The 15202-nt window shown below is 41.0% G+C and overlaps 1 protein-coding gene across 3 annotated transcripts in view; it reads right to left on the bottom strand.

Moving 5' to 3' along the window:
- Window positions 1-10983, bottom strand: part of SANBR (SANT and BTB domain regulator of CSR) — a 54276-nt gene extending 43293 nt beyond the window's left edge. For 2 of the 3 annotated variants that reach the window (XM_006733194.3, XM_081833589.1), the window contains exons 1-2: window positions 10850-10983; window positions 6522-6680 (exon numbers count right to left, since the gene is read on the bottom strand). In XM_006733194.3, coding sequence (XP_006733257.1) covers window positions 6522-6671 — 150 coding nt within the window. In that variant the 5' untranslated portion in view covers window positions 6672-6680; window positions 10850-10983. The other variant, XM_031028003.2, reaches the window with a different exon arrangement.
- Between the last annotated feature and the right edge of the window lie 4219 nt (window positions 10984-15202).

Raw genomic sequence — 15202 nt, 5'->3', positions numbered from 1 at the left:
AAATAAATAAAAAGTTCTATGGGCTCCAGGGTGGCACAGTTGGTTAAGCATCTAATTCTTTTTTTTTTTTTTTAAAGATTCTATTTATTTATTTGATAGAGAGAGAATGAGAGAGAGCACATGAGAGGGGGGAGGGTCAAAGGGAGAAGCAGACTCCCCGCTGAGCAGGGAGCCCGATGCGGGACTCGATCCCGGGACTCCAGGATCATGACCTGAGCCGAAGGCAGTCGCTTAACCAACTGAGCCACCCAGGCGCCCTAGGTAGGCTTTTAAAACACAGGTTCCTTTGATATATTTTAAGTAAAGTGTATAGCTATATTGGAAAATGAGTGTAGATTTATCTAACAAGCTTTATAGCAATTTCTAATATTTAAAAAATGAAGATTATGAATTTTGAAATATGTGATTGCTTAAACAAAGAAGCAAGTGAACTATAAATAATTTAAATCATATTGTTAAATGTTCTTTGTGTTTGGGACGCCTGGGTGGCTCAATAAGTTAAGCTTCTGTCTTCAGCTCAGGTCATGATCCCAGCGTCCTGGGATCGAGTCCCACATCAGCCTTCTCACTTAGCAGGGAGCCTGCTTCTCCCTCTGCCTGCACTCCCCCTGCTTGTGCTCTCTCTCTCTGACAAACAAATAAATAAAATCTTTTAAAAAAATGTTCTTTGTGGGGGCACCTGGGTGGCTCAGTCATTAAGCGTCTGCCTTCAGCTCAGGTCATGATCCCAGGGTCCTAGGATCGAGCCCCACATCGGGCTCCCTGCTCAGAGGGAAGTCTGCTTCTCCCTCTCCCACTCCCCCTGCTTGTGTTCCCTCTCTAGCTGTCTCTCTCTCTGTCAAATAAATAAATAAAATCTTTTAAAAAAATGTCCTTTGTGTTTAAACAAAAATTACATGATATCTATATGTAAAAGAATGAGGCTGGACCCTTTACCTAAAACACATAGAAAAATTAGCTCAAAATAGATCGAAGACTAAATATAAGAGCTAACACTATAAAACTCTTAGGAGAAAATAACCTTGGATTAGGTGATAGTTTCTTAGCTATGACATTAAAAGCACAAGCAACAAAGAAAAATTAGATAAACCACACCTCCTCAAAATTTACAACTCTGTGCTTCAAAGGACACCATCAAGAAAATGAAAAGACAACACACAAAATAGGAGAAAATATTTGCAAGTCATATATCTGACAAAGGATTTGCATCTAGAATATATTAAGAACTCTTATTACTCAATAATAAAAAGACAAGGGGTGCCTGGCTGGCTCAGTTGGTGGAGCATGTGACTCTTGATCTCAGGGTTGTGAGTTCAAGCCCCACGGTTGGGTGTAGAGATTATCTAAAAATATAATGTTAAAAAAGTTTTGGAAAAAAAAAGCCAACCCAATTTAAAAATGGGTAAAGGATCTAAATAGACATTCCTCCAGAGAAGATCTATAAATGGCCAATAAGCACATGCCAAGATAATGAACATCATTAGCCATCAGGAAAACGTAAATCAAAATCATAATGAATTACTACTTCATACCCATCAAGGAGGCTATAATCAAAAAGACAGATAATAAAAGTGTTGACAAGGATGTGAAGAAACTGGAACCGTCTGATATTTCTGGTGGGAAAGTAAAAATAGTCTCTTTGGAAAAATTAGATACATTATTTCAGCTAAGTTAAACACATGAAAACTCTTAATCTGTCCTTTTTCCACTTTCAAAATACCAACACATCATTGTCAAAATGGAAAAAAATAATAATCCAGGAGATTGAGAGAACATTCAAAAAGCTTAAAAAAACACACATAAGACTTTTGTCTACCAGACATTAAAGCAATATTGAAAATAACTGAACATAGAACTATCAACAGGATTAGATAAAGAGATCAACAGATCAGGACAGTAAATGTAGAAAAAGATTTGAATTTCAAACCAGTAATAAAGAATGAAATTATTTTCCAAACTATGGAAAGAGCCCAAATGTCCATCAACTGATGAATGGATAAAGATGTGGTGTATACACACACACACACACACACACACACACACACACACACACACAATGGAATATTACTCACCCATAAAAAGAATGAAATCTTGCTATCTGCAACAATGTGAATGGAGCTAGAGAGTATTGTGCTAAGCGAAATAAATCAGTTAAAGATAAATAGCTTATGATTTCACTCATATGTGGAATTTAAGAAACAAACCAGATGGGGGCGCCTGGGTGGCTCAGTCAGTTAAGCATTCAACTCTTGATTTTGGCTCCGGTCATGATCTCACAGTTGTGGAATGGAGCAGCCCCTGCTCAGTGGGGTGTCTGCTTTTCTCCCTCTTTCTCTCCCTCTGTTCCTCCCCACTCTCTGCTCCTTGCAAGCGCTCCCTCTCTAAAATAAATAATAAATCTTAAAAAAAAAAAAAAAAGGAAACAAAACAGATGAACATATGGGAGGGATCAAAAAAGAAGAGAGGAAAACAAACCATAAGAGACTCTTAAAGATATAGAAAAAAATGAGGGTTGATGTAGGGAAGGGATGGGGGGATGGGTTAAATGGGTGATGGGTATTAAGGATGGCACTTGTTATGATGAGCACTGGGTGTTGTATGTAAGTGATGAATCACTGAATTCTACTCCTGAAACCAATATTGCACTATGTTAACTAACTAGAATTTGAATAAAAAATTTGAAAAGAAAAAAAAGAATGAAATATTCAATAAATGTTGAGACAATTAACTAGTCATTAGGAAAAAAGTTAAAACTAAAATAAACTCCAGGTGGAGTTAAGATTTAAATGTAGAAAATAAAAGTAGTCAGGAAAATGTAGGTGACTACATATTATACATAGCCTTCAGGTAAGAAGGATTTTCTAAACAGGATAAAAAAGGCAGATTTCAAAATAAAAGATTCATAGATTTTACATTAAACATTTTAAACTTTTAAACATTTATATATGAGACTATCATTAATAACTTAATAGGCTGAAAAAACTGATAAAAGCTAGATCAAGGGTTAATATATTTAATATATGGAAAACCATTATTTAAAACTAGTAACAAAACATTGGGGTACCTGGGTGGCTCATTCAGTTAACTGTCTACCTTTTGGCTCAGGTCATGATCCCTGACTTCAGGGATCGAGCCCCGTGTTGGGCTCCCTGCTCAGCCAAGAGTCAGCTTCTCCCTCTGCCCCTCCCCCCTGCTCATGCTCTCTCTCTCTCTCGCTCTGCTCTATCTCAAATAAATCAATAAAATCTTTTTAAAAAACTAGTACCAAAACAAATTCACAAATAGAAAAAGGACATGGTACAATAAAATATAAAATGTTCAACCTCTTTAGGATTTAAAGTAAATTAAAACTGCAATGAGATAACACGTATTAAAAATATATATAAATGAGACTTGAAAAGACACACACACAAATAATATGTGATATAAAAAGTACAGGGATCAAGACTCAGCCATGTTGACTGGAATATAACATTGATGGCCCTTCTGGTTGGCAATATGTAACAAAAGCCTTAAAGATGCATTATCCCCTAAGGAAAGAAGAATAAATTTGGTTTCTTTTTAGAAGAATAAGATATTTTAACAGTGGTATTTGTAGTAGCCAAAAGCTGGAAATAATAGCTTACATATCCAACAAAAGGGACTGGTTTAATAAATTATGATATAGCTCATAGCTCAAATATTGCAGGTCTATTAACTGACACATAAAGATGTCTATAATATGTACATTTGCTGTATGTCCATCTTAACAATTCTTGTATGTATAGAAAAGTATCTGGGGACGCCTGGATGGCTCAGTTGGTTAAGCCAAAGTGGCTCAGTCGGTTAAGCGTCTGCCTCCAGCTTAGGTCATGATCCTGGGGTCCTGGGATCAAGTCCCACATGGGGCTCCTTACTCAGCAGGGAGCCTGCTTCTCCCTCTGCCTGCAGCTCCCCCTGCTTGTGCTCTCTCTCTCTGACAAATAAATAAATAAAATCTTAAAAAAAAAAAAGAAAAGAAAAGTATCTGGAAGGATATATACAAGGTGTTAACAACTTACTTTAGATCAGGTCAGGCTTATTCTGATTTTTCACTTATTTCCTTTGTGTGTGTGTTCTTTAAGGACATGTTTTGTTTAGTAATAAAAAATTATTTTGGGGTGCCTGGGTGGCTCAGTTGGTTAAGCATCTGACTCTTGTTTTCAGCTCAGGTCAAGATCTCAGGGTCGCGAGCTTGAGGCCTGCATTGCAGTGGCTCCACACTCAGCAGGGAGTCTGCTTGAGACTCTTTCCCTCTGTCCCTTCTTGTGTGCTCATACATGTGCTCTCTCTCCCTCTCTCAAATAAATAAACTTTAAAGAATTATTTAAAAATTAACACTACTTAAAAATAATCTGATTCACATTTAGTTGTATTTTAGTTAAAAAAATAATTCAACAATTGGGTGAATTTGGATACACAGTGAATATCAGATGATATGACAGAGTTATTGTTAATTTCTTGGGTTAAACCATGGTACTGTGGTTATGAAATAATGTCCTTATTTTAAGGAGATGTATGATGCAGTCTATGGGGTAAAGTGTCATGGTGTCTGACACTTTTAAGTATCACAAAAAAAAATTTCATAAAGAAATGAAGCAAATAGGGCATCTATAAAAGGATATAGGGGTGGTAGTACTATTCTTTCAACTTTTCTAGATGTTTGAAGATATTCACAATAAAAAGTCAGAACAGTAGTTGAATTAACAGGTTTGCCCCATTTTAAAACCTAACAAGTTTCATGCCCTTCAACAGATGAATGGATAAAGATGTGGTCCATATATACAATGGAATATTACTCAGCAATCAGAAAGGATGAATACCCAACTTTTGCAGCAACATGGATGGGACTGGAGGAGATTATGCTAAGTGAAATAAGTCAAGCAGAGAAAGTCAATTATCATATGGTTTCACTTATTTGTGGAACATAAGGAATAGCATAGAGGATATTAGGAGAAGGAAGGGAAAAATGAAGGGGGGAATCAGAGGGGGAGACAAACCATGAGAGACTATGGACTCTGGGAAACAAACTGAGGGTCTTAGAGGGGAGGGGGGTGGGAGAATGGGTTAGCCCAGTGACAAGTATTAAGGAGGGCATGTATTGCATGGAGCACTGAGTGTTATACACAAACAATGAATCATGGAACACCACATCAAAAACTAATGATATACTGTATGGTGACTAACATAACATAATAAAAATAAATTAATTAATTAAAAAAACTTAACAAGTTTCAAAACTTAACCAAAAGGTTTGAAAAAGTATAAATTAGGTAGTGAAAAAAAAAGGTTCTCTCATCATTTCACAAAGACCTATAACATAAATGAGGGCAAGTAATTTCTTGTGGGTATTGGTTTGCTTGGCTGCAAGAGAAGATGGTGGGGGCGCCTGGGAGGCTCAGTCAGTTTGACTACATTAAAAGACTTAATGAGAGGGATGCTGGGGTGGCTCAGTAGGTTAAGCATCTGCCTTCGGCTCAGGTCATGATCCCAGGGTCCTGGGATCGAGTCCTGCTTTGGGCTCCTTACTCAGCAGGGAGCCTGCTTCTCCCTCTGCCTGCCACTCTCCCTGCTTGTGCTCTCTCTCTCTGACAAATAAATAAAATATTTTAAAAATAAATAAATAAGTAAATAAAAGACGTAATGAGGTTTTCAAATGTTTCTGCCTATGTATTTGCATCACAGTGGCTGTGAGTGCTGCACATGCAGCCTGATGCTGTTTTGTATTGGCGAGCTGTCAAAGTTGCGATTTTACAACTTTCAAAAAGTTTTCTAATTAGGGGCGCCTGGGTGGCTCAGTCGTTAAGCATCTGCCTTCAGTTCAGGTCATGATCCCAGAGTCCTGGGATGGAGCCCTGCATCGGACTCCCTGCTCAGCAGGGAGCCTGCTTCTCCTTCTCCCACTCCCCCTGCTTGTGTTCCCTCTCTGGCTGTGTCTCTGTCAAATAAATAAATAAAATCTTAAAAACAAATATATAATTTGATTTACAAAAATTTTATCTACCCATAATTTTACAGTATCAGTTCTGTTACTTAAAATTAGATATTATTAGGGGCGCCTGGGTGGCTCAGTCATTAAGCATCTGCCTTCGGCTCAGGTCATGATCCCAGGGTCCTGGGATCGAGCCCCGCATTGGGCTCCCTGCTTGGCAGGAAGCCTGCTTCTCCCTCTCCCACTCCCCCTGCTTGTGTTCCCTCTCTCACTGTGTCTCTCTCTGTCAAATAAGTAAATAAAATCTTAAAAAAAAAAAAAATAACAATAATAAAATTAGATATTATTAGTGAATTTTCAGTTGTTATATAAACAGTTGAATTTAAACATACCAGATGGGTTAATATATAATTTATGTAGTTTGTATCTAGTCAAATCATATCATATGCACATTCAGAATTCATGCGTATGAATATGTAAAACTGAATTTTTTTTCCTTTCTTAGTAGCTGTTTCTTTAAATTGATCATTTTCTGATTTTTCCAGGAGCAATCTGGGGGACAGTTATTTACCTCTTTGGGTGTTAATCCAGGCACAACCCTTGCCACAGTTTCCCAGTTGATGGTCTGATGGATTCCAATTAATGGATAAAGGATCATGTCCAATACCATTTGGTTGTTATTGTTCAAGAAATTGTTGTTCTCTGAATATCCACGACTCATCTTTTAGAACTAGAAATAAAGACAAATAGATATATTTACATCTGAAATTCAAGTGTTTTTAGAACACTATAAATCAGTTATAATTTATTCCTAAGAATTATATGCTACCTATAAAGGAAAAATAAAACTGACCTAAAATAAATAGAATATGCAGCTCAAATCTCTTCAAATATTATAGCATTTGAATATATGGATTGGTGGATGGATAGACACATAGGATTGACAGATGGATAAACTATCTGATAAAAAAGTATAATAAAATATTAATGGTAGAATGTAAGTGGTGGGTATACAGGGGTTCACTACATTTTTTTTTAACTTTGCTATATGTTTAAAATTTTTCATAATAAAACACTGGGGGGAAAGGTTGAATAAAATATACCTTTTTTAAAAAAATCCCTAAGTGTGCTTGATTTAAACCTTGATTAGCAATTCATGGACAGTAGAGTTTAACTAAAACAAAACAAAACAAAAACAAAAAAAAACCTGGTTAAAAAGAACTGTAATTTCATTCTAGTCCTACGCAATATTTGCTTTATTCTTCTGTGAGTGAATGTCCATGCTACAAACAATGAAGGCTGAGTATATTTAATTTTTACTAATATAAACAAATGAAACTTAAAAACAAGTTAATCTGACATTATAGGATAACCATAATCATTGTCATTGAGTCATGTGATTATTAGTTATAAATGGTGGGACATTCTATCAACAATTATAATTAGTATTATTTCTATTTGTTTGAAGCAATTTTTTTGGATTGTTCTTTTCTTTTTCCTTGTCTTCAGAAAAAACATGACAATTGACCAATAAGATTTAACCCTTACACATCCAAACACACCCTGCCACTCAAATATAAAAAGCCAAAGCACCTACACACACACACACACACACACACTCACTCCTGCACAGTGGAGGCTCTTCTTGCTTTGTTACCTGGCTCCCCACCCACTACATCCTCCTCTAGTTCAATCTAGGAGCCCTTGAATAACATATCCAGCTACCAAGGGTGTCCAAGATGTTCAGGCAATAGAATCACCAAGAAAAAAAGGCTCTAGGGGTGCCTGAGTGGCTCAGTTGGTTGGGTCCAACTCTTGATTTCATCTCCGTTCATGATCTCAGTGAGGAGTCTGCTTCTCTCCTTCTCCCTCTGGGCCTATTCCCCCTCCCCCCACCATGCATACTCTCTCTAAAATACATAAATAAGGGGCGCCGGGGTGGCTCAGTCGGTTAAGCATCTGCCCTTGGTTCAGGTCATGATCTTGGGGTCCTGGGACTGAGCCCTGCACGGAGCTTCCTGCTCAGCAGGGAGTCTGCTTCTCCCTCTCCCTCTACCCCCTGCCCACTTATACACACACTCTCTCTTAAATAAATAAATAAAATCTTAAAAAAAAAAAAAAGGCTCTAGATGGCATCCCAAATAGATGTAGTTCTGATATGTGATGAGTCAATAAATATGGCATGGTCCCCATCCTCAAGGAATTTATGGTCTGGTGAGGGATACTAGCAGTCAAACAGATAACTTTAATATCACTTACTGAGAGCCAAAGCAGAGGGGAGCCATGGAGGGTCAGAGGAAGAAGACATAATAGCTGTTACTGTGTACAGTTGGCCATTGAACAGCACAGGTTTGAACTGTGCAAGTCCACTTATACCCAGACTTTTTTTGGTACAGTACTGTAAATGTATTTGATCTTCCTTATGGTTTTCTTAGTAATATTTTCTTCTCTCTAGCTTACTTTATTGTAAGAATACAGTATATAATACATACACAAAATATGTGTTAATAGACTGTTTACGTGGGGCGCCTGGGTGGCTCAGTCGTTAAGCATCTGCCTTTGGCTCAGGTCATGATCTCAGGGTCCTGGAATGGAGCCCCACATCGGGCTCCCTGCTCCACGGGAAGCCTGCTTCTCCCTCTCCCACTCCCTCTGCTTGTGTTCTCTCTCTCACTGTGTCTGTCTCTGTCAAATAAATAAATACAATCTTAAAAAAAAAAATAGACTGTTTACGTTATCAGTAAGGTTTGTGGTCAGGAGTAGACTATTAGTACTTAAGTTTTTGGGGAGTCGAAAGTTATACAAGTATTTTTGACTGTGGGGGATCAGTACCCTTAACCCTCACATTTTCAAGGGTCAATTTAATTTTAGTTTAATAAAATGCAGTTTAATAATTGTAAAACACTTCCTTGAGCCCAGCTGAAAATAGATTCTACAGGGGCGCCTGGGTGGCTCAGTCATTGAGTGTCTGCCTTCGGCTCAGGTCGTGATCCCAGGGTCCTGGGATCGAGCCCCACGAAGGGCTCCCTGCTCCACGGGAAGCCTGCTTCTCCCTCTCCCACTCCGCCTGCTTGTGTTCCCTCTCTCACTGTGTCTCTGTCAAATAAATAAAATCTTAAAAATAAATAAATACATACATACATACATACAAACAAAAACTAACTGAAAAATATTTAAAAACCCATCTTGGGGCACCCAAGACTGTGTCCCACAGCTTTACTCGGTTCTGGTGCCCTCCGATTGGAGGTGGCTCAGGGCTTGGTCCCACTTGAGCCAGAAAAAAAAAAAAAAGAAAAGAAAGAAAATAGATTTTACAGAGGTTTATTGTTCTCCACTTATATGCCCAGCACATCATCACTTTTCATACCACACAATTTGAGATGTATGTTAGGAATAGGGTATTTTATTACAATTTGTTTGGACCTCAGTGGAAAACAATCTAAAAAACAGGCAAGGGTGCTGTTTTTTTCCTTCAATTCCAAAAAGATTAATTTAAAATTTCTAAAATATTTCTAAAATATTTATTGTGGGGGCACCTGGCTGGCTCAGTCGGTTAGGCGTCTGCCTCCAGCTCAGGTCTTGATCCCGGGATCCGGGATCATGCCCCCTGGGCTCCCCCAATCAATGGGGAGTCTGCTTCTCCCTCTCCCTCTGCACCCCCCCATGCTATCTTGCTCACTCTCTCAAATAAATAAAACCTTTAAAAATATTAAAAAATAATAAATAAATAAATAAAATATTTATTGTGGCCTGCAACATGCTGGCACCTGCTAGCTAATCAAAAATATTGTTCATATCAAATACTTAAAAATTTGTATGTATATTTCAAATGTGATACTCATTTATAATATACATGATATTCTTATAAATTCCCTTGGAATAGCTGTCAGAGTGCACTCCATTCCGGAAAAAAAGTAGACTCATCAAAAACTGTGGCAGTAAGAAAAAATTTGAAGCTCAAATTACACTACTACTAAATCTAATCCCATTCCTGATAAAATATTTTTTTAATGTTAATGTTTAAGGTGAAACGTGTTATTTACCAGAAATAAAAATTCTATTTAATGCACCATGCTTTTTAAGAACACTCATGTGCTACCTCCACCCCATTCCCACAACCTTGGTTTACTTACATGTATTAATAAAACCAATCTAATTAATTAATTAAGACCAAAGGGAAGTCCACGACTGGCATATGACTTTTTTTCTTTTTTCAAATAGAAAAAGGCTTTTGTAGACAGAGTTTTTTCCTTCGGTAGAGGAAAAGGTGCGAAACGAAGGGGCTGGTATGACAGGTCAAAGGCCTTCGGCATAACAGAGGGTGGGAGATTATTAAATAGTCATCCTAGGAGAGAAGCCTTGGCCCAGGCTTCCTGACCACAATGAGAATCGAGGCAGTTGGCTTTCACCGTGAAGGAGAAAATAAAATCACACCTGAAGCCCAGGACGAATAGATCAAAGCCCTGCAAAATCTTCGGCGCAGAGGCTCACTTCGAGGGGGGTCCTCAGGGTTCCCCAGCCTGTGGTGTCCCCGCCTCCCCCATGGGGCAGAAACTCTCCAGGCGCGGAGCGGGTGGGGAGCGGACAAAGGCGCCGGGCAGCGGGGCGAGGCGGAGGGAAGATGCGGGCAGAGACACCGGGCGCGGCCTGGCGGGCAGACGCCGGGGTTCCCTCACCTGGTGCGTGGGCGGGACGGGCGGCGGGGACCTGGGGCTGGCAGGGCCTGAGAAGTGCAGGCTGCGCGCAGGGACGTTCGGGGGCGTTTGGGCTGGCGGGACCCCGGGCCCGCACGGGCCGGGAAGGAGGCCGCGGCGGGAAGCCGCTGCCTGCCAGCCGTACCGTCCCTTGCCGCACTTCCCGACCCCACCGGCACCCGAGGGCCCTCGGCGTCTCGCTCACCTGCCCAGGGCCGCCGTGGCCCTCGCTGCGCCTCCGTCACCTGCAGCGGCCGGCACAGCCAGCGCTCGCGCCATGAAGCTCCGGCGACCCGTCCCCCAAGCCCTGCCACTGCGCCCACACACACCGCCCCACCCGCTCGCAGGGCAGCGCCGATCCCCACGCCGCCTCACCAATCACAAGCCAGCGCCGCAGCGGCGGAGCCAATGAGCAACGAGCTCCTGCAGGACTGGGACGGGTGGCCAGACAAGCAGCTGAGGCTAGCGGCCGCTGCGCCTTGCCTTTGCCTTCCCCTTCCCCCTCTCGCTTTCACTCCCAGGCTTGTCGCAGTGCAGCGTCCCCACCCTCCCAGCGTCTTGTCTCTTAGCAACCAGATCCTCCCGGCCGGATCTTGAGTGACCAACTCTGAATCCAGAAAAAATGGACACATGGGAGAGAAAAGAACTCGGATAAAGAATGAATGAAATAGTTGGCGCTGTAGATCACTTTAGTATACCTGTTTAGGTTAGGTAGAATGGGAACGTTGTATCATCTGAGGGACACCAAAAATATCTTGGTTGAGGCGTTGTCCTTATCAGGAAGCATCTCCTGAAAAATGAAAATAGCTCTGGGTTACAAAATCAGTTTTCATTGACATTAATAGGTTCCGCACGTGTGTTATTGTGGTGATTACTATCACTGGGAACCTAGTAACATATATAAGGTTCAGTCTTGTATGGTAAATACTACGTGCCAATTACTTTTATTTCCACTTGCAATGTATCTGTTCTGAGAACCAAAACTCAGTGTTAGAAAGGCCAGTAAAAGGGCACCTGGGTGGCTCAGTTAGGCGTCCGACTCCTGGTTTCTGCTCAGATTGTAATCTCAGGGTCCTGAGATCAAGTCCCTCTGGGGCTCCTTGCTCAGCAGGGAGTCTGCTGGAGATTTTTTTTCCCTCTCTCTCTGCTCCTTCCCCCGCTCTCTCTCTAAAATAAATCTTTTAAAAAAGAGAAAAGGACAGGGGTGCTTGAGACACTCGGTTGAGCATCTAACTCTTGATTTTGGCTGGGGTAGTGATCTTAGAGTTGTGAGGTTGAGTCCTGGGGCTGGCTCCCTGCTAGGTGGGGAGGCTGCTTGAGATTCTCTCTCTCTCCCTTTGCTCCCCCAACCTCCCCCCCTTGCTTCCTCTCTCTCAAATAAATAAATAAATAAATAAATAAATAAATAAATAAATAATCTTTTTTTGAAAAGAGAGAAAGTAAAGCCCTATCAAATGAATAATTACTATAATGAGATCTGATGATTAAGTGGCTAACTATATGTCAGGAGTTTTTTCTAATTATATCACCTCTGACTTTCTACAAATCTTTTACTATTTTTGTTCCACAGAGACATTGAAGTTGGGCAAGCTCTGTATTTAGGTAAATTCTTAAAGAGAAGCTACTTCCCCTCTACTTCTTTTCTTTCTTCTAGGGTTGAACTCAGTTGTGATGGTGGTGAGCCAGTTTAAACCATGAGGATTAGAAGGACTCATGTGACTGCAGATCAAGAACATAGAAAGAACCTTGGCCCTGAATTACCCTGTGAAGTGAAGCAGCCTAACAGGCCCTAGATTGCTTGTCTACCTCTGGACTGTTATATGAGAAAAAAAAGTGTTTATTTTTCTTTAGCTACTGTTTTTTTTTTTGGTCTACAGCTTAGTGTAGTCCCTAAAAGGGAAAACTTGATCCCTGAAAGTGGTGTGCTACAATAACAAAGATCTAAGCTATGCATGCCATCGGCAGGTATAAGCATATTGCAGGCTAGAAGGCTGGTGACTCTTTCCACATGTATTGGGAAGTGTCACTTATGTTAACTTGGAAGGCAGATTATCAAGCTTGTAGCTCTGAGGAAAGGAGTTTAGAAAAGGTCAGAATGTAAGTTTGTGTTGGCTGACAGTCCTTGCTTTTAGCAAGGTTCAATAAAAAGAAGTCAGTTAATAATCAACCAGTTTGCAAGCAGAGCTAGAGAATAGAGCTCTACTACTGGACCCCATTCATTTGCTCTTGCTGTTGATCCACATACTATTATGCCATCTCTGAGGGATCAATTCGGGTACTTAATGTTTGAAGCTTTTCTTTATCACTTCTGTCTTTTCTAGAACAATATCCCTTTACAGAATGACAGAGCAAAAGAGAATCCTTGAAAGATGGACTTCTGCAGGGCGCCTGGGTGGCTCAGTTGGTTAAGCGACTGCCTTCGGCTCAGGTCATGATCCCGGAGTCCTGGGATCGAGTCCTGCATCGGGCTCCCTGCTCGGCAGGGAGTCTGCTTCTCCCTCTGACCCTCCCCCCTCTCATGTGCTCTCTCTCTCAAATAAATGAATAAAATCTTAAAAAGAAAGATGGACTTCTTCAATCTTTTTATTCCAAAGTCAGAGAAAGTTTAAGTGACTTGTCCAAGGTCAAAGAGCCAATTCATTAGGTTCAGTGACCTTTGCCCAAGGAAGAATCTTTGGCATTGTATAGATGTTCCTTCCTGACGCCTTTTTATGCAGAATGGATAATTTTATCTAAGACTTCTATCTACTTCCCCCTGTTCACCAAGTCCAACCCTTTTATGTTCATAAGCTTATCTATCCCTCTATTAGTTTTAGTACAGACTAGGTTGCTTTAATAGAGACCCTAAATACATTGGTTTAAACACAGTTAAAGGGGGTGCCTGGGTGGCACCTGCCTTGGCCTCAGGTCATGATCCCAGGGTCCTAGGATTGAGCCCCGCATTGGGCTCCCTGCTTAGTGGGAAGCCTGCTTCTCACTCCCCCTGCTTGTGTTCCCTCCTCGATATGTCTCTCTCTGTCAAATAAATAAATAAAATCTTTAAAAAAAACCCACACAATTAAAGTTTATTTCTCTCTCAAATTACAGTAAAGGTGGGTGTTCCAGAGCCGGCATGGCTGCTTTGCCATTCTTGACACACAACTTCCATTTCTGAGTCTGAAATGGCTGCAGAGGAAATGTGGGACAGTAGGGTAAGGCAGTCAAATTCTCCATGGGGGGTAGGAAGGAGACAGGTTAAGACAACCTCTAAAATTGGTTGGGGCGCCTGGGTGGCTCAGTCGTTAAGCATCTGCCTTCGGCTCAGGTCATGATCCCGGGGTCCTGGGATCGAGCCCCTCATCGGGCTCCCTCCTCTGCGGGAAGCCTGCTTCTCCCTCTCCCATTCCGCCTGCTTGTGTTCCCTCTCTCGCTGTGTCTGTCAAATAAATAAAAATCTTAAAAAAAAAAAAATTTTTAAAAAGGACCACCTCTAAAATTGGTAAGAAATAGCAGGATGAGCACATTATTTAGAAATAAGGTAAAACAGGGGTGCCTGGGTGGCTCAGCCGGTTAAATGTCTGCCTTCAGCTCAGGTCATGATCTCGGGGTCCTAGGATCGAGCCCCATGTCCAGCTCCCTGCTCAGCGGGGAGTCTGCTTCTCCCTCTCCCTCTGCCCCTCCCCCCCACTTGTGCTCACTCTTTCTTTCTCAAATAAATAAAACAAAAAAAGAAGGTAAAAACAGAGTGGCAAATAAGTTAAATGTGATTGCTTCTGGGATCAGGAGTTGGGAGGGACTACTTTATTCCCCCTCCTTTTTTTAAATTACAATTTGATATTTTAAAACCAAGAAATTTTACTATTTTTATAGTTAAAAATATAAATGAATGGATAGGACATATATAGTAAGTAAGGAAAAATAGTAACTTCGAACAAGTTATTTATTCAACTAGCCAAGTTATCAAATATAAAAAATTAACCATAACAATCTAGAATAAAAATTTCAAGTGATACCAACATTGGTGAAGGAAGAGGGGCAGGGGACCAATAGGGAGAAGTGTTTGGAGGAGAAAGCAGGGAGGATGACAGTGTGCCAACCATCCTGTGTTGTTGTAAGACTCCAATATTGATAACTTTAAACACTGGTAGAGAAAAATAAACATCATTAGGGGTTAGAAGTAACCACAACAAGAATAAAAACAGAATGTGTAGCTTTCAAACCTCAAGAAGAGGCAGTGTGCCTTCCCGTCCCAGATCTGTCTTTTGTGTCAACAGTGTTTGGACAGAACAGACCCAGGGACTCTCCTTCTACCAGCCTCCGACCCCCTTCTAACCTCTTTTCCAATGACAACCTTCAGAGCCATCTTCTCGGCCATGCTCTGCCTCCGGGACAAGCCAACACGCTATTTTGAGTTTAGCTCCTCATTACCGATCAACCGCGAGCTCCTAGATTCCTCAGAATTATTCCACTGAGGTGGAGGCCGCCGTCACCCGCGTGGTCAGCATGCATCTGCAGGTCTCCTACACCTGCTTCTCTCCAGGTTTCTATGTTGACCTCGACGATGTGGCTCTGGAGGGCG

Source organism: Leptonychotes weddellii, chromosome 10 (genome assembly GCF_054177405.1).
Source record: "Leptonychotes weddellii isolate Sample4059 chromosome 10, ASM5417740v2, whole genome shotgun sequence".
Taxonomy (NCBI): domain Eukaryota; kingdom Metazoa; phylum Chordata; class Mammalia; order Carnivora; family Phocidae; genus Leptonychotes; species Leptonychotes weddellii.
The sequence above is the reverse complement of the archived record's forward strand: the minus strand, read 5'-3'. Positions and strand labels throughout refer to the sequence as shown.